General features: G+C 36.9%; 1 protein-coding gene across 2 annotated transcripts in view; it reads right to left on the minus strand.

Moving 5' to 3' along the window:
* Nucleotides 1-21,048, minus strand: part of CARS2 (cysteinyl-tRNA synthetase 2, mitochondrial) — a 35,435-nt gene that overhangs the window by 7,480 nt on the left and 6,907 nt on the right. For both annotated transcript variants that reach the window (XM_072412001.1, XM_072412004.1), the window contains exons 4-9: nt 18,981-19,052; nt 15,237-15,342; nt 10,494-10,577; nt 9,694-9,823; nt 8,730-8,863; nt 2,523-2,590 (exon numbers count right to left, since the gene is read on the minus strand). In XM_072412001.1, coding sequence (XP_072268102.1) covers nt 2,523-2,590; nt 8,730-8,863; nt 9,694-9,823; nt 10,494-10,577; nt 15,237-15,342; nt 18,981-19,052 — 594 coding nt within the window. The remainder of the gene's footprint in view (nt 1-2,522; nt 2,591-8,729; nt 8,864-9,693; nt 9,824-10,493; nt 10,578-15,236; nt 15,343-18,980; nt 19,053-21,048) is intronic.

Raw genomic sequence — 21,048 nt, forward strand, 5'->3', positions numbered from 1 at the left:
GGACAGAAGGAGCCGAGTGAATTCTGAGGTGTTCAGAGACATACTGTCTGCTCAAATCCAGCTAAATGCAGTCAAAGTGATTGGGAGGCGTTTCATATTACAGATGGACAATGACCCAAAACATACAGCCAAAGCAACCCAGGAGTTTATTAACCTCCTGGGCAGTAACCCCGAGTGGGTAGAAAAATGGTAGAAAAAAGATGCTAAAAGTGGTAACCCCAAGTCACACTCGGGGTAAGGAAACCTATGGGAAGTAAAAGTAAATCGCTACTTACCTGACCCGCCGGCAACCCGCGTCGTCCTTCTCCGCAATGTCCGTCTTCTTTCTTCCTCCAGCCGTGTTCCTCTGCACTCGATGAGTCACCGGGGGAGTTCCTGGTGACGTTGGTGCGTGAGAACATTGCCGGCGGGGCGGGAAATTCAAATCCATTTGTATTGCATTCAATACAAAATAACTGTATTAAAGAGATTACAGTGGATTTATGTGTAAAAGCAGTACATTGTCTTTCAAAACATTTATTTTACAGTATATTATAATAGTATATTATTTATTTTTTATTTATTTAATTTATTATTTTGACATGATTTTGTGTTTCAAACTTTTTCAAAATTTGGGACAGAAAACCCCACAAAACAGCAACTGAAAGCCGCTGCAGTAAAGGCATGGCAGAGCATTAAAAAGGAGGAAACCCAGCATCTGGTGATGTCCATGGGTTCAACACTACAGGCTGTCATTGCCAGCAAAGGGTTTTCAACCAAATATTAGAAATGAACATTTTTTTTCACCTTTTTAATTTGTCCAATTACTTTTGAGCCCCTGAAATGAAGGGATTGCGTAAAAAAGGCTTTAGTTCCTCAAATTGTATGCAATCTTTTTGTTCAACCCACTGAATTAAAGCTAAAAGTTTACAGTTCGACCGCATCTGAGTTGTTTCATTTACATTTAATTGTGGGTATGTACAGAACCAAAATTAGAAAAAAAGTTGTCTCTGTCCAAATAAATATGGCCCTAACTGTAAGTAGCTTGTTATACATCCCTAGATCCAATTAAAGGCACAATTATTTAAGGCTTTATTTAAAAGCCTTTTTTAGACAGACCTGAAAAAATGCTATTTTAGCGGATAAAGAAAAAAAATCATTATCTCAATAAATGAGTTTAAAGTTATTGTAATACAGAAAAAGTAATGCCAAAGGTTTCATTATTCTGCCAATATATTAAGGTTTGTAAATGTAGTTATTACAATACTATCTATAAACAGGTTCTGAATGTATTAATTAAGAACATCTGTATGCTATGACCAATGTGTTTCAGCAACAATGTTAGTTACCAGTGTTGTTTCGTTATTCGACGGGCTATGTATGTTTGTTTGATTTATTTGATTGTCTTTTTTTGTTTTTTTCTTCAACTTACGAAACTGTATCTTGACATGTAATACATTGGAATAAATGTAAATAAGGATATGCAAAAGAAGAAAAAAAAATTTTGGATAGATAAAATTACAACTTGCTTAGTAATCAGTATAATGGGATCAGTCTGACAAGGGTACCCTTAAAATTGAAAGGCTCTCCAAGCAATCTTACAGAAAGAGTGATTAACAGAAAATTGTCAATTATTCTTTCAACAAATCTTCAGCTTTTATTCAAATAATATTTGTTGATCATGCCATGAAATTCCTTATTCAGGACTACCATTTGATAGGGTAACAACAGCTCTCCCCACAATTGCTTTGCTTCATTATCAACATTTGACATGTACTATATGACCTACGCCTGAGCGCACCACACATACCAATTTGCAATTCTGGAGTGTTGGTACCCACTTATGATGTGTTTTTACAGCAGGTACATATTATGCAGCCCTTTACACAGTCCCTACCCAATTGCTTTGCATAGGTAACCTTCAGGATTGGACAGATGAAAAATCAAGCCTTAGGAGGTAGATGATAACTACCTCCTAAGGCTAACAAAAGGTTTAAAGAACTTACAATTCCCTGGCTATCTGGGAGTTCCCAGTCGGAATGGTCATGCTTTCTTGATGTAATGGCTGAGGAGCATTTAGGAGTTAAATGGACTATCTGAAATCAAACTATGGTCATAATTATTATTCTAAGAGTATGCTGGGACAGAAGCCAGCCTAGGGAGATTAAGCTTTACTAGCGGGGATAGACACAAAGTGATAATTAAGTCTACAGGTTGTGAATGTTTACAAATGGCACACTCATTGTGACAGAAGCTTGGCACATGAAACCATAAAATTGTGTTGGTACTGTATAAAGATAATCTCACCTCAGTGTACCTCTAAATTAAACCTAATTTAAATGCTAGACAAGAAGCAGATTTGTTCCTAGACTGATATTAGAAAAACAAAGCATTCTCATATGAATTATTTGTACCTTATATACAGCAAATGTAACTCCAAAACACCATAGTCAGGGTGTATGGGGAAGTCTCAGTCATTAGCTAAAAATCTGTATGGGGTATAAAGGAAGGAAACACTAAATACCAGCATACACACAAATTACCTTCACTGTGATGTAGTTTTTCAAAGACTTTGACATTTTCTCCTCACTTCCTTTCAGATGTAAATGCCCTATGAAGTAAAGGAAAAGAATGTCCTTTTTTGTCATTTAGAATAAATCTGAATGAAGAGACTTTATTTAAAATACAAATAAAATGTGCTGACATGCAGGAGCTGAAGAAGAAATAAAGAAGGGAGTAAAAGTACAAATGGCCCATAAAGTCACCTTCATAGTGCAAGAGGATCAGAAAAACATTGTGACAGATCTATTGATGAAAGTGCCGAAAAATAAATTGGGAATAAATAGAAATAAACAAGGTTTACAGAATGCTAAAATATATCCAGGTGTGGATATATATATATATATATATAAATAAATAAATATATATATATATTTTTATATATATACACACGCACACTCTTATTCATACTAGTGCATTACTTTACTGCATACATTTGTTTCCAAGTAGAAACCCTTACATCAACGCAATGCACAAAACATGCATTGGTGCTTTGGGTTGTCATTTATTCGCATTAGCACCCAAAATCCACCTTACCAGCACACTACATTTCTGTCAGATGTGGTGTGTTGGGCTACCCATTCAAATACATGAGCTTCCAGAGAAATATATAACAGAAACAAGCATTTAGTTTGAAAAAGTTGTAGTGGGAACAAAGCCTTATTACCCAGTGTACACCATGTGGCAGTTTACAAGGAAGTGGCCTGTTAATCCACTAAAATGCAGAATCCTTGAATTATTAGTATGAGATCAATACCTTAACCACCTTTATCAATTCTATACAGTTATTGGACTTTCTAGAAGTATGAATAATGTCATAAAATGGTTGACTGTTTCTCACAAATGATAGGAATAAATTAACCAGTTTTTTATGCACTAGACTGCAGAGACATTATGAAAGTGTGTGAGAAACAGAAAAAGATCAATTTTGCATTCATGAATAAAACAATGTCAAAGTATTCAAGGGTTCTGGTTGGCAGATCACAGATAAAAAGTCTCTAGGGGGCGCTTTGGGTAAATCCAAGACGTGAAGGATCAGGAGGTATGCCAGATCTAATATTGAGATGTCAAAGATTTTATTTCATCATAAAATGTCAAACAGACAAAACAACCCATCTCAGGGGTTCTAACAGGCTGAAATCAGCCGCTGGAGTCTCCGGTTAGTACTGACATTTTATTGTTTAGAATTTTAAAACCATTTATACCCCTTGTTCCAGATTTTTTTCATCAGTTTAATTCCCTGATTAATAGAATCCGTTAGCAAGTATGATGTCACAATATAGCGGTTTCTGTTTGCCATATATGACAGGGACAACTTAATGGTTATCTTAAGGACCTAGTAGAGAAAAAACAAAAAAGTCAGTATAAGAAGCAATAGTTGGATGCAGCAAATGATGGAAAATATTTATATAACCAAAACATTGCTAGACCTATTAAAGCATATCAAATCAGAGAAATAAATAAAATATGTTCATGGGAGTGATAGGCTCATTTGCATCTATTCATTTTCATGAATGTGCTTTTGTGTAGGGACAAAAGTTGTGAAACTGGTAGGGACTATTAACATCTAATTTTGTTGTGTTGTTAAGCACATTTTTTGGGCCACTAACAAAATAAAATCATAAATGTGTAGTCTGTCCTAGACAGCATGCTGCATTGCAATGCAATATAAAAACGTCCCTTTAATTTTTTTTGCAGTAATGCATGGTAAGGAGGCTTTAAGAAATGAATGTAGATCGACGAGCTATAAAAGTTATTTGGCCTACATATGTCATAATAAGGAGGGTCCACTTATGTGTATATATAAGACATAACAGAGTATGCTGTGGCTGCATTACAACTCTGCTCACCTGAATATGAGAAGGGTTTATCCAAGGATCCAGTACAATTCCATGCAACCATGACAATAGCAATTATTCTTGTGTAGAAGGTAACTTGTAGAATAATGCCATCATGTAGCCTGCGTGTACTAAGCCATGATTTATGGTATATTTTGCTGCAGCCAGTGCTATAAAGCATTCCACAGACTGTACTAGTTATAGGTCCAGGTTACATTATATTATAACTCAGACCTAATAAGGCATGAAGGCCACAAAAGGCCTTTGAAGATGCTGTGTTGTATCTGGCACCAAGATTTTAACTGCCGATCCTTTTAATTTCACAGCCTTGACTTTTGATCTTTACATAATGCATTCTGCGGTCATCTTTTCACCAGGTATACAACATACATGTACCCAATCATTCACAAAATCTCAGAGAAAAATGATTCTTAAAGCTAGACTAACTTCTTGCATTGCTCCATTATCCAGTTTTGAGGTTACTCATCATTGGTCTATTTGGCAGTGGTAGGAGAATGGGCACTCCAAACAGGTCTATGAATATGCAACCCCATACACAGCAAGTTGTAATGCACTGTGTATTGGAACACCTTTGTCAGTTTATCGCTTGTCTTTCTCTGAACTTTTTGGTAGGTACCAATCACTGCACACCAGAGACACCCCACAAGACCTGCTATTTTGAAGATGCTCTGAATCAGCCTTCTAGCCATCTTAATTAGGCCCATGTCAGAATCAACAGATCATTACAATCGCCCATTTTTCCTGCTTCCAACACATCTTTCCTAATTACAGCTGTTTACCCACTGCCTAATCAATGGCAACCATTGACAAGTGTCATTGTAACAAAAATGTTTAGACTGATAAAGTTGTAAGGAAAATGATTCTTTCAAGTTACTTCTACTAAAGGTGGATTAACATGCAACTAAATAATGAGATGTACTTCGTTTTCCCACATGGCTTCTATATTTTGGGGTTATTTTTGTGAAATAATGTCATGAAACACCTGAGGTTAGATTAAATAAATTTAGAACCATCACAAGATGATTTTTTGTTATGTCCCAAGACACAAAACTTTGAGGTGTCTACTTTATTTTTCTCAATACTTATGCATTAGATTTCCTAAAACAAAATAATAATAATTATCATGACACGTGAGCGTCAGTCCACATAATAGGCATTACATAACAAATCCATAAAGTAAATACAATCAAATGGCTCTTTCTAGTGTTAAATATCTAAATTTTAGGAAGTTCATAAAACATTGAACTGCATCTTGATAGCCAGTTGTAATGGAATTCAGAGAATGGCTGCTGCAGTGACCTACTTCTTTACCTTATACAAACATCCAACATGGAATTATACTTCCCAGTTCCAGTTATAATTATCTCAAGGAGGTGGAGGCAGGAATCAAGTCAAGCACATCTTTTGTAGGTGATTTTGCAGCCTGTCTAGGTAACACTAATTAGTTTTAACTTCCTCCTCCTACATTTCCATACCCATGTTGTACACCTGACATAAATATAATTATTGCACTGATGTCAAGTACTTACAAAGCAATGAAAATGACTAACGATTTTATCATAATTGCAGGTCTGCCTAAATTAATATATAATTTAGAAGCTAGTCAGAATTGACAGGGATATCTATTGAAAATAGGCCTGAATTAACATTACTACATGTGTCCGCAATCTCAAAAAAACGATACAAGCGTTCTCTTCTGCGTTCATTTGCTGAACGCTGCTAAAGCATGTATTCCGCCATTATGGAAACATACCGTCCCTCCTACAATTAAACAATGGATTGCCAGGGTGAACAACATACAATATATGGAAGAACTGACAAAGCCAAGGAAGCAGCCATCAGAGACCGGCACGCATCTGGTTCTACTGGGATGATTTCAAGAGTACAGACACTTTTAGACGGCTGCTTGGATCACCTGATTAGTACCCTTCGTTTTTTTGGGTCGCCCACTGCCATTACCTCCACCCCCCCCCCCCCCCCCCCCCCCCCCCCCCAACCATCCCCATTCCACTCCTCTTTTTCTCCCCCTCTATCTCCTTTTTCTCTTCTCTGTTCTCTTTCTCTCTCTCTTTTTTTTCCTTAAAAAACAGGAACCAACAAAGTCTTCTATTTTTTGACCAATGCACATTTGAGTCTGATACTGTTATAGTAATCCCTGACACCTACTGAACACTTCCTATTGCACCAGACTGATTGATATTGTTTGTGATGATATGTGTCGGCCGGTACTCAATATGTTAGTGCTTCTCCTTTGCTCTGTAATATGCGATTTACTGGTTTAGTGTCATATGTCAGCATTTATTTTTCTGTATTGTATTTTATTGTTGGTTGCTTATAAAAAAAAAATTAAAAGAAGCTAGTCAATTCTATAGTCAATAATTAGGAGCCAGTAGGCAGCTTTAAGTGGAATAAAAACATGCTTCTGTTGACAACTAAAAAACAAACCAATAAATTGTGTATTTCAGTAATATAGTGCAATTTGGTAGGAAATCAGGAATACCTTAGGGTGACCATACACTATGCATTGCAACTGTACAATCTCATTGATGTCAAACAACTATACAGTGCAAAGCTCTAAATTGATAAAATCCAAATTGTTTAAATTTGTTCTCAATTTACATGGTTTGGTGAATCTAAAGAAGGACCAGGAACATTTAGACTATACAGTGTATAGCCAGCTTTAGACTTTAGGTTGGAAAAATGACAGGAATCGACCCTATGATGTTATAAGGAAGGGTTATAAAGAAAATAACTAGGCAAAACTGGTACGAGTCAGAGTTGTGACATATATTAATACAGCAGCCACGACAGATTGTGGGCAGAGCCAAATTATGGACATATCATAAGCATGCATGAACACAAGTAGATGCCCACATTTAGTGTTCCTCTTGAATGCTCCGCGTTATAGTACCCCCACCTTACAGCGATCCCTGTTCTTTTACCCTCAGTTAGTGTACCGCTATTGTAGTGTTCTTTATATCTGGTCAGTAAGTATAATGATAACAAAGGAGTTACTGACCAGAGGTAAAAGACATTTATTACAGGAAGGTCTGAATACACTTGTTCCAATTAGATTGTAGGAAGAGTTTCTACTTTAATATAAATAAATTGGGATATATTGCCAAGCCTGATAAGTATTGGTATAGTCAGGGAAGGATAGAGACAGACAGGCTTTTATAGGCAGTATGATGTTAGTGTTTATTTTTTCGAACAGTTATTGTGAGGTCCTAAATCCAACAGAGACCAACTATTTTACACCAAAAAATACCATAATATAATGTAAAAACAAGTGTCAATAAAATTATTATGTCAACATATAGTAATTGTTGTACAAAGTTAGATTTAGGACCACAGATATTTATTGTGCTACCCCAGCACCGATCATTACACCACTTCTTTTATTATAGGTACCCACCCACATACAAGGTCACTGACTGCCCCTGTTGTAATGCCCTCAGTGTTCACCCTCACAGTGCCTTCAGGTATAGTGTGCTCAGTTGAAGTCCTTGTTATATTTTCTCCCTAAATCTCTCTTACAAAACCTTTAGTGACTACCTCCTTACATTACTTATTATTACAATGTCCTTGGTTAGTGTCCCTTTATGGAACCATGCATGAATGTACCCCTTTAAAGTGCCCCTTTTGTTAACCCACCTACAGTGCCCTTAGTTAATGTCCCCTTCTGTTGACAGCAGAGATTATAGGTGTATTATAAGTATGTATTATAAGTGTATTAACCTCTCAGTTATTCCTGTTTGCACTTCAAACCACAGTACACAATCTTCTGGGTCCTCCTGACATGTCTCCTCTGTTTTCTGATAATCATAATGAGAGTGGGACTTGGAGACACATCAGGAGGACCTGGAGGTTCAGAGATGTTGGTGAAGGTGCAAGCAGGAACTAAGTAGAAGTAAACGTACTAACCAGCATGGTGCACTGCCAGCTCCAGGGAAAGGGAAGAAGGTTCAGAGTATGTAACTCTTGGTTTAACCTCTGTCCATTTATGACAGGACCTAATGAAGTTCATCCGAGTATCAAATGCCATGTTGCTTCCTTGTTTGCTAGATAATCAAATTTCTCCCAATTTAAAAAAAAAAAAAAAGTCTTCAGCTTTAAGGCGCTCTGTTTTCTTTACATAGGCCCACTAAAGGGGCCCACTAAACAAAGGTACACTGGACACACGTATTGCAAGTGAAAATAATTACCCCTTACAGGGAATGTGTCCTCCAAGGAAGACTGAGAACTACACAGAAGTAAATCATGCCCCAACAGCCTTCATTCAGTGAATAGACACAAATAAATAATTTATACCGTACTTATTCTGATACATACCGCTATGAAGAAAATAGTTCCCCCACTGTTCACACTGGTGATAGGCCTCACATTGAGCAATCTCATTTTCATGATGAGGAAAGGCTAGATCAATCCCACCAGTGTGAATGTCAAGCTGGTTGCCAAACACAGAACTAGAAAAGAAAAAATATAAACAAGTTGAATGTATTGCAGTAGTACTACCAAGTGGTTTTACAAAAGCTTAGATGCTAATATTATTTTTGCTATAATGATATCCCATTGTGATCTATTATACAAAACAACTGTACCCAGTCAATGTGTGCATGAAAAACACTGTCACTCTTCCTTTATTGTGCACTGTGCTCCAGTACTGCGTTGTGCAATCTAAATATTCTTATAGGCCCCAAGCTTGCGTGTTGATTGCTAATGTCCCCACTTGCTTCTTTTACAAAAAACATGGTTTGCGGTTTTCATCAGTGTGGCCATAACAGTCATCCTTTATTACAAAGTCTTGTTACTAGCAAAAGTTTGAGCAGTTTACTGCATTTCAGCAAAAAGTTAAAAAAACTCACATAAGTACATTCTTGTACTATTTTTTGCACTGTATATGCCTGGATTAGCTAAAAGAGTCTTGTTAACTGGTTGCTAATAGAAACAACAACGTTTTGCATTTGGGAAAGCAAACATTTCAAATAAATGGAAATCAATAGGAGTTATTGATAGATTCATAGGTTCATGTTTGCTAACTAGTTACAATTGGGTCAGCATTTCTCTAATCAACAGAATCACATAATCGTAAGACATTTTTAATGCAGTAACTATCTCTAGAGTCAGAAACAATGCCTTCCTAAGTACACATCTCCATTTACTAAGAGCAGAAAACTGACCAGAACCTTTAACTATCAGCCGGTTTATCCTTTCATAAATAAAGGCAAAAGAAAGTTTTCTTGTATTTTCTGCTTGGTCTTTCCATCAGCTAACATGCTTTTTTCGACTGATGTACCTTGCAACTGTAGAACATTCAATGTGCCAACCGGGTCTTCCAGTCCCCCATGGGGAAACCCAGAAAGGCTCTTCAGGTTTAGCAGCTTTCCACAAGGCAAAATCTCTGGGAGACCTTTTGTTGTTGTCAGCTGTCACGACACAAAATTTGAAAAGAAATGCAAAATGCATGATCAAAACAATAATGGAGCTGATAATGTTCAGTGTAATAACAAATAATACCAACCCAGTATAATAATATCTGAAGTTTTGAATGACTTTATATTTTCACAAACCATCATGATATAAAATGATATAAAATAATATCCCATTATGAATTTGGCAGAAGTTACAAAATTAACTTATTGCAAACCTGTACTTTGCCTATATAAAGTTAAAGCAACAGGATGGTTTTAATGCTGCCCTACCAAAAAGCTTACCACTCCCTTGCTTCCCAGCCTAAGGAGAAAAATGGCCATCTTTTCCTTTAGTTGATTCATATGTAAGGTAAAGCCATTATTCTCCATGGCCAGCTCCAATGAATGCATCGAATTTTAAAGGTCCGCCCTAAATACATAAATTTTTAATTGGAGATTCTCCTTTCAGCTCTCCACACACCAAAAAACAAAATCAGTTTTTACCAAGTTGGCCATAAAATGTATTCCATAACAGCTTTAATTTGACGTTTGGAAATTGTACAGCCCTCAATATTGGTATAGCTAGTGTGAACATCTGTACAAGCTAGAACAAGTAGTTAATGACATTTCAAGAGCACAAGAACTATACTACAGTGCATTGGTTTATTTACTAATGACAAAATACCTAGTTCAGTGTTTGTGTCTGAAAAAGTACCAATAAACTTCCCATATCTTTCGCCAACTGACTGGACATCAAAGTACACATTTCCTGAAAAAACAGAAAAGGAACAAAAACTAACATTAGAAATAAATATATATTCTAAATTAAATCACTGCTTTAACCGTAAAATCTATGGTTGTCAAAAAAGCTACCAATTTTATATTGTTTTTCTCTTTGAAGGGATTTCTCTAATCATTAGCTGTGCTGACATGAAGCTAATGAGGTAATGTCTGTTAACAAATAAAATATTTCAGGACATAGATTTTTTTTCTCCACTATGAAAAGCCACAAAATGGATTGACATGTAAAATGTGCAATCAGCTAGGAAAATGTCAACCAATATTTTGTTTTTCTAGCAAATTAGACAGAACCTTCAGTATCTTTTTTCAACATCTTATTCTTCTGTAATCCACTATCAAAGGGTATAAGATGAGAATAATTTACCTCTAGGTAGGGGTAGGGAGAGACCAAAGGGGGGAAAAATCCCTTAAGTCACAAAAGTAACAATACCCAAATATGAATATTGGCTGAATAACATTGTGTAAGAAATCAGGGGCTAACCAGCGAGAAGTTATAGATATAATTAAACAGCATAACTGTTAAGCAAGATTTGCCATGCTATGCACACATGCCATTGCCATGCACACAGAGGCCACTCTTGATGTTATAGGGTTGCTACCAGCAATAATAGAACAACATTTCTCCATGTTGTTGCATAGAAAACCAGAGGACCTATATCAGGGGATCATAGGAATGGATAATTGCATACTGTAGAAGTTTTATCAACCTGGGATTTGTAAAAAATATATATTGATAATGACATACGACCATTAGTAGCAACACAAAAGCTGGCAGACGGCTGCATTAAATGTGGTAGGATATTTCAAAGACGGCCTTATGTAACCAAGTCAGAACATTAACCTGCCACTTATAGGTGTCATAAAAAGTTTGTCAAACACTTTAAAGGACAATTGGACTTTTAAAGCAAGGTACAAAAATCAATTGTCCCCCACCTGTACATAAGATGTGTCCATGGCATTCCTCGTAGCTACCTGCCCCACTGTGACCCCAGCTGTGATTCTCCAAGTGAGGTACAAAGTATGTTTCTAGGTCCCAAAGAAATCAATAGTTGTTGGACCTAGTTTCCAACATAAAGAAGATCTGGTGCATTACCACCCAGTGTGCCACTTGGAGAATTACAGCAATAAGAGCAAAGGCTAAGGTGGGTATATCTAACAAATTACACCAAATAGGGAATGTTAGGGTCACTTCCTATGTACAGCTAAGAAACGTGTATAATCCTTTGATACAGAGAAAGTCCTGACTATATGTGTGGCAGTTCAGAGTTGCACACATTCAGCTTTATGCATAATTTGTCATTTCAATATTTCTTGTGTCACAATGACAATGTAATACTCCTAAAACTGTGCAATGATTTTCACAAATTTTCTATTTTCAGGGTTCATATGCTGCCTTTCTTCTCAAGTATTTACTGCCTTTCTCTAATGACTACAAGAATGCAGTGCAGTATAAAACTTCTTAACACCCAGAAAGACCAGGTTTTTCCCAGAGCTTTAGCAGGTAAACTAAGAAATGCTACCCAGTCAACCAATTATTTTGGTCTAAATGGGCAAAGCACTGGTATGCTTAAGATGTTTTATTTGTACAGTTATCGTTTAATGAAGCATTATCCCTGATTCTGCAGATGCTACAACAGAAGGGTAAAATTCATATGCATGATATACCAAACAGATCACACTCCTGTTAAGGACATTTTGGCTTAATGAATGTCACTGGAATATATCCCAGACCGCAGCAGACTTCCTCTAGAACAAATACATTATCTGACCATGTTGCTATGGAATGTCCTTGACATTGGCAAACATTTTAGAGGCCACTTTTTAACAAAACTTCAAAAATACCCTAATTGCATCTGTGTCCAGCTGTAAAAATTACATTTTACCAATCTGACTTTAAAGACCAATTTGCAAGCAGCTAGCAGTCCCTGCACATATTCTAAGATGTCTCTTCAGCCTCTCCATTTGCTATCAATGCCAAGTTAATCTGATACGTAAATATCAATGTTGAAAGTTGACCTGTCCTTTCTTATTATATCCTTCTGCCTTATCAGTAGGATGACACTAGATATCCAATTGGCAGAGAAGGAGGGACAGTTTTCACCACTTTTAGAATGAGTCAGCCATTACATAACACAGAAGCCAAGGACTGAGGCTCTCACAGAAAGAGAAGGCATTTGAAATAATTTCTATATGTACATATGTATGTTTATGAATATGTACTGCATTTAGCCAGTTTTGTAACATCACAGTGAAGACAGTTTACTGCCATCATATACAGTTAAACAGTTTTAATTTAGAACAAAATTAACATTTGTGCTAGAATAAAGTGGCATCAGGTACCTCAACTTTTCCTGGAAAAGGGATTAAAGGGCCTGGATAAGGCTGTAAATAGGTGTTGTGCTGTATATTTGCAGTTTTTGTATTTGGGAATCAGGCCTGTAGTGTCCTGGAAGGAATGGTTGGCCCAAGTGGGCCTCTCCTTTGCAGGCCAGGGATTGAGAATGGCTCTGGTCACCTGGTCAATAATAAAAAGGCACCTTCTGTTGAGTAAAGGGGAAGTTGCAACCTGAGGCCAGGTGTGGCTCAGGCAGAAAGGCTGTGTGAAGCCTGTAAGCTGGGAGAAAGTCTCTCACAGTTTAGGTCTGGTAGACCAATAACTGTGCAGAGTATCAGAGAGCTAGGAGGCTAACCTTTGCGTTTATGGACTTTTTCCTGTCATGCTGTGATAACATTGATCCCCTGTGAGGGAAAATTTTGGGTCTTGCTGTGTTTTGGAGTATATTAGTATTTGCAAATAAAAGTGGGCAAAGTGCCCTAAAATTGAATTTAAAGTAACCTCTCTGCAGTAAGTGTATGTGATACCAATCTCCCACACATGACAAAAATATCATTTATGGGTAAGCTTTAGACCACTGCCCTCTTTTCCTGCTTTCCTTTCTATTTGACCCTTTTTCTGCTCTGGCTGAACTAATTTTCCTTTATCCTTATTGTACATTTCGCCTTTCCCATTGTTGTCTATAAAATAACCTTATTTAACCTCAAGTTAACAAACATGCAACATACTTCCCTCATATATCAATTCTCTTGCAATCCTAACAATGTGAGAACAGATAGTTTTCACTTTTTATAGCCCTTTTCACAGATCTGGCATGAATTAAGTGAACTGATTTCACTGTACCGCTACCTGTAAATGAACTGCACTCTATTCTTCTTCTATTCTGCTAATTATTAGTATTAGTCATAACATCCATCCACCATTGAGAAATATATATATTGTGTGTATATATATATATATATATATTGTAAATATATTGCTGCACCACAAGCCTTCCCCTGAAAAATATAGTATTATAGTAACATTTTAGTTTATCCCCTTTTTCCATCATATAAAGATTGTTGCAAGATATTAAGTCCTTTAGCTGTCATTGGATGGTGCCAACAGATATATTTTTTTCTGTAATGCTTTTGTCTTGCTGAAGTAGAAGAAACCTAGCCAAGACACACACAATGACCTAGATGCTTCTTGTGCCAAGCTTCTAGAAATTGAAATATACAGTGTATCTGCCAAGGATAGGTGGAATAGAAAATCTCCAACAAAGTAACCCTCATACTGGCTGCTCTTGACAGTCATCAGCTACTATACATCACACTAAAGATAGTTACACATCATTCACTGCCAGGAGCAAAAGATTTAAACCAAGGGTAACCAACCCAATGGCAGGTATTAAGATGATACCCACCTATTCAGGAATGTTTTTATGGAATGATGATGATAGACAGAAGTTAAATCAACTCTGGAACCAAGTTTTTTAGGTTCATTCCCAATTCACAATAGTCTTTGTTCATGTAAATTAAAATAAATGATTCAAGTCAAATGAAACAGTTATCCATATAACTCCATCTAAGACTTTTGTATACAGTCAGTTATTCAGCCGTATTCCCATCACGTTTCTGCACTTCAAGTCATTTATAAATAAAAAAAATCAAGGGCATTCCACAAAAAAAAGCCAGGAGGACAGGGAGGTAAAAAGACACAACCTCTAAAGCTCACCCGCACACGCACTACAATCTTACTATACAATTTCCTTTACAATGATTTTCCTCTAAATACTATGTAGCACAAGAGGCTGTCTGATGGCCTACAGATTCCATTGATAATCTGGGTAGGTACTCATTTTACGTAGTTTCGTAAATCTAAAGAAGAGTGTACAGCCACATTGTCAGATTGTAACCTGTGTAGTATGCTTAAGAGGCCTGCAGTGCTTATTTCTGAGCAGAAACTCCGTGGAAGTTGTACAAATTCTGATGTGTAACAGAGCAGATTTGACTGACAGATAAAAGCCTACATGATGGAAGGTTGTTTTTATGACAACGTTAGTAACTGGTATAGCCCTAATGAGTTTGGGGCTATACAGAACCCTGCTAGTCCCCATCAGCAGGCATGATCTGCCTGTATTGCATACAGAGGCCTGGAGACCAATGACATTAACACATTTATAAGAGTGAAAGGAAAACCCGAGGAAGGACATTATATACCAGGATAAGGGTCAGCTTTAAGGTATCCATTAATAGGTGAAAGGATATGGCCTTTATAAAGCTTTAAAAAACTAGGGAAAAAAAAACTTACCTTGTGATGTAGCATAAGCATGGCCATTGGAAATAATTTTCTGAATAAAAGTTATAATCTCTGGAATATGTTCTGTAACTCGCATGTAAATTGTGGGAGGGAGAACCTAAAAAAAAAATTAAAAATTAAAAAAAAATTTAAGGCTGAGCCACCAAAACTTTTATTTAAGGTATGGTGGAGCTTTATGCATTTGAGATACTCCAACACAGAGACTACCCAGCCATAATTTTTCTCTTCCTGTCGAGTTTTGAGTATTTCCACTTGCCTTTGCATTTCCTAGCTTTGTGCATTCTCCATAATATACAAAATACTGCAAGATTACTAGAACCCCCTCAAAGTGACTACAGCTGGTATTTGGACCCACAAACTAAGGCACAGATATCTCACCCAAAGTCCCAGAGCTTTAACTTTTCAACATCAAAAGACTAAAATATTAGTTTTTGCTAGACTAACTTCATTAAAATCAATGAATCTAATTCACACTTCACATAATGGTAAATAAAAAGGGAGCATGTCTGTATATATTGCCTGTTTGTTTTGTAATATTAGCTTATCATTATTGGCCCATCTTTGTATTTGTTGCATTGCAGGTAATTTGTCTTTGGTGCCACGGGATACTAAACCTTTAGCACAGAAGATCAATGTGGGAGAGAGGAGTGCACAACAAGGAGTGATGTTCACTTTAGGGAGTATTAGTGACAGAATTAGCAATAGTAAAGAGCAGGGCTGTCAAACTCCAGTTCCTGAGGATCACAAACAAGCTAAGATTTTCATATAAACTTTTTTTGTAAACCATATCTTACAAAATGTAGTGTCGAAACTCTCTGATTTATGCAGATCCTAACCCTTGAGCACTGGAGTTGTGTAGCTCAGAGATGGAATGAGGGCAGCCTTTGTTTAGAGCAGCACTTTATGTACTAAATACAGTGCAATAAATACGTGACCCAGAAAAGAGGAAGAGGTCTGGATTTCTGCATTACCTGTGGCTACAGTGTGTAGGTTTTGAAAGATGACCCAACCTAACTTCTGTAATAGGAGGTATGGGAGGCCAACACCCATTAATTTCCTAATGTATCCTTAAAATTCTATTCTGCAGATATGGAGGTTCTTTCACTATAATGAAAAAATCAATAATGAGTATTTACACATACGACTATGAAAGTTTTTTTTTTTATCTAAGTATACTTTAGCACTAATTAACTCAGCAGGTTATGAATTAGTTGTCTTCCTTTACTTTAGAAATACACATTCCTTCAAGGACAGTGACGTGTACCTTTTGGAAAAGAAACACTGATTTATGGGGGCATGAAAGAGGCTTCTAAGTCTAAAATAAAAGACTTATTTTGGGAACACAGTTGTAAATCCTATTACCCATAAAGCTTTGTACACATGCCGATTGTTGCCTGAGATAAATGATCATGATTCCTCTTGGGGGTAAATCTACTGTGTGTACCATGGTCCCCCAATGTCGCCTATGGATCAGTCCTGGTGGATCAATGAATAATTAAGTAGGAACTACTGCTGCATATTCTTATGAGTAACAGTTGAACGGTCCTATGTGTACAGCATTTGTTTGTTCTACTGTCACCGGAAATGATCAGGAAAGATGTTTCCAGTGACTTTAATCCAATGTCTGTACACTAGACATTACAGTGCACTGCAAGCAGGCAGGTCCTTTATTGCAGGAGGGAAAGGTGATGTCCCCTATGCAATAAAATAAACATACCTGCCTGGATGAATTTTTTACACTCCTGTCTCTGTTCTGTTGTGGGCACCATCTTCTTCCTCTTCTTTTCCTGCATACATAATTTTCTGCCATTTTGTTTGGCTGGGTCAGAATGATGTAACTCCCATAAATGCACATAGGAATTAATTGAGTACTGGTAGGCCGGGATTCATATGCTTAATGAAGATAGCGAAGTTAGGTAGGTATCCCTTTCTGCAAAATAGACTTGCCTGTTTTCAGATTTTGCAGGCGGAACTTTAGTTCCACTTTAAAGATGTGCAGAAGCATCAGAGTGCCATTGATGCCCCTATTTTGTTATGGATCACAGTAGGAATTGCCATAAAAACTCCAAAGGAATCTAGGAAAAACCTAAAGCAATGCTAACAATTAATTATAATACTTAATGTACATTTACCTAATAAAAATGTGTTATCCTGTTACAATTTATGAACACTAAACTAGTAAACTGTAAAAAGTAAAATGAAAAAGAAGAAAAAAAAGTTTTCGACAACATTAGCATTGCAGGGCAAAAAAAAAAATCTAACAACACCATATTCAGTCATTAGTAGTCCTACACCATCTTAGAATTAAAAATGTCTATATAAGATAAATAAATAAATATATATATATATATATATATATATAAACAGACTGCCATTATTTTCTGAGGTAGTTTCCTGCCATCACCTGGTATAGTCCAGACTAGCAGCTATTGATGGGTGATGCAGCTACAAATGTACACTGGAAAAAATCAGGCAGATGAAGAATTATAGAGAGGATTAATGCCAAGGCTGAGCATAGGGCTTTTGATAAGCAGGTATAAAACAGCACACCATAAGACCTGGTCAGTGTTTTTTAAGAACTAGTGCAAAGGTACAGATCATAGTAGTGCATGTTACTTAAAAGAAAAGATCTGCATTGCAAGTTGTGCAACATAAATCCTGTGTCAACATGAAGCCATGTTTCACTTTACCCTTAAATGTGTCTGAATGATGTCCGAAAAAAAAAACTAACTACACTAATTTGGGTATGGGTAAAAAAATCATCTCCATAAAAAATATGAATAATTCTTATTTAATACACAGACTTCAGAAATGGCAGCCTGAATCTGAAAGGCACATTTAGCCTTTTATTTATTTATTTATTTTTTTAATTTTTTTTACTGCAACATTTAAGCCTTAAACTAGTAAATGCCATGGAACATATATGTATTTGGGGAAAACCTATATGTACAATTCCCATTCATGTCCTCAGGATAAATTTAGACAAAATAAACAAACTTACACTTGAGGCAACCATTAGGCAAGACAGTGTAACAGACTTGTGTACATCTCTTCATGCACTCATATGTATCTCAGTGTATCCAATAAAAAAAAAACAAGCAGTTTCACGTTATTATTCTGGGCAATTACTTTGTGAAGACACGGAAATACTGCCTTGAGGATGGTGTCATCTGTCCATACTAATTCTTGCATCTGTGTTCTTGTTGTGACTTGGACAGCTATTTGAATCCTACACCATTTTGAGGAGACTGTCTGATTTGTACTTTCATTCTAGATTGCCTGCTGCTTGTCATGTCTCATCTTTGCTGTGGTGTATTTTCCAGCACTGGAAGCATTTACCCTAACAGTTCAACCATTTATCATGCTGTGCTGCCTGCCGTTACCTCAGTTTGCCTAAAGTTTAAAATTCTTTGCTGCTGATCTGAGACTCACAATTAGGATCCCATGCTACTTGCCCTGGCTCATGATTTGGTATGGTTTATGATCCTGTGCTGCTTGTCCTAACCGTAGAATATCTTATCCTAAGAATTGTATTTTGTGCTCCTATTTCATTATGTACTGTACTCACTCTTCCACCTTCAGGAGTCACTGCAACATTATTGTCAGAAATCCACTAGTAATGGAACAATAACATGGTTTCAGTTTGTTATTCAGCATGTTATACATTAGCCACTATTTTAAGATCTATATGGGGACTTTTTCTCAGTTACATGGCAACGCTTTAATCAAAGTTACCTTTAATGCCATCATGTCGTGTTTAAACTCCTGTTCATAGGTTCGAGCTAAAGACACAAAAGGCATGTTAAGCTGTAATAAAAAAAGGCAAAAAGATTATTACAATTACATCAGGGTGGAGAACACTTGTATAGTTATTTATTAAACCAAACAGTAATATGCAAAATGAATAAAACACATCACAACCAATCTAAACACAACAAAGCAAATCAATTAGGGTTGGTGAGGGCCTTGCTCTTTTAGCATTGCCACAGTTGTTTACATTGCTATAATAAATACATTTTAATTTCCTAAAATGTCACGGATTTGCATATTTTAGAGATACCGTAGGGTTTAATTTATAAACAGTGCAGGGGGCAAAGTGAACTAACCCATAGCAACTAAAGTTTCTTCTTCTTGGAAAAGAGAGAATATTACAGAACAGCACCCACTGGGGTCTATGTCCATTTACATTTTACTGAAGAAGCTAAAATAATAAACAGATTGACTACAAAAGTAATGCAACTGTAAAAAAAAAATGATGGGCTGGTGGTCATATGGTGATGGGTCCATATGAAGGCCATATGCATGAGTGGCTTGGCTACTTACTATGGTAGTGCCACCATTATGCAGATTACACTATATTAAAATGCTGGTGCCGACATGATGCATGGAGGACATACACATGACCAATGACTGTGCATCTCCCATATTTTATGATCTTCCTTATCCACTGCACCTCACCTCTGCTATTTACCTGCCATTAACGAATTCTGAATTAACAAACTAGGTGCCTATTCTGTCACAAATAATGTGTTGATAATGCGCTTATCTCCTCCTTTGTGACACATGATCCACATAAAGAATGGTGTCTTCTCTTCCTGCAATTTAAATCTCTACTGTATACCCTCTTTCAACAGGCAAACCAACCTTCAACATTTTGCAACTTCAACACAACACTGTAAGCTGTTCACTCTTCTTTGCGGGCGATCCATCCTCCTCCTCTTTATCACCCCCTTTACCATGTGCTAATTAGGTCCTTTGGCAATCCCCACAGGACAAGTACACTTTGGCAGAACGTGACTTCTAATGTGATCTCTGATCGGATAGGATGTTTGGAATTCAGCAGCTGGCACATCTTTTGGTTCCAATGCTTTGTGGGTACATCAGATGTGTTGATAATCAATTAAGTTTTTCTCTCATTATGGGCAAATTATTGTGTACATCTGATAGGAATTCTGTTCTTTCTATCTGTGTGCAGTCTTTTGGGACTTCCAACCAATTACGGTTTGAAATTGCCAACTTTCTTATCGACTGATCCAATTGCTGAGTATCTACTATGTGTACTAAGACTTAGACAACACTCTACTTTCAAATACCAAATTCTAAATAATGCTCTCTTTCTCTGACAAATCCTCCCTACGAACTTCCCTCCTTCTCAAACAGTCATACCCCCAACTCAAACTATGCTGTCTTCCAGATGACCACCCTAACAATGCTAACCTCAGCAACAAGTTGTAAATAATATGATCCGTTTTTCGGATGTCCTGAAGTAAAGTTCCCATAAGGCCTGATAAACCCTATAGGGGGTAGAGGCTTAATGCGTACCTAAACTCACAATTTTCAATTTACATAAAAGGCACAAGATCAGGTGACGTAGATGGGAAAAAAATTGCCGATCTCACTGTGTATGCATGAGATCGGGAATTTTTTTCCCTTTTCATGAAAAGGCTCCTTCTGCGCATGCCCGAGATGCTCAAAGAAGAAAGAGACGAAGATGGTGGCGCCTGGAGCACCGGCACGAATACGGATGCCAGGAGGACACGGGACCTGATGGAAGAGACCTCCTGACCGATCGACTGCCCTGCGGGATTAAAGGTAAGTGATTTTTTTTTGTTTTGGGGGACTTTTGAGTTTAGTTCCTCTAAGTTTGCCAAGATAAAAAAAAGCTAGATGCTGGCGAAGCTCTGTGCTTCCTAAACACAACTGTACACAATACCTAAATCTAACTCATCATTTGGACCTTGGGACTCTGAAATAATATTCTACATCCCCTACAATCAACACTTAAGCTACGTACACACTTCCA

The sequence above is a fragment of the Pyxicephalus adspersus genome, chromosome 1, assembly GCF_032062135.1.
Source record: "Pyxicephalus adspersus chromosome 1, UCB_Pads_2.0, whole genome shotgun sequence".
Classification (NCBI taxonomy): Eukaryota; Metazoa; Chordata; class Amphibia; order Anura; family Pyxicephalidae; genus Pyxicephalus; species Pyxicephalus adspersus.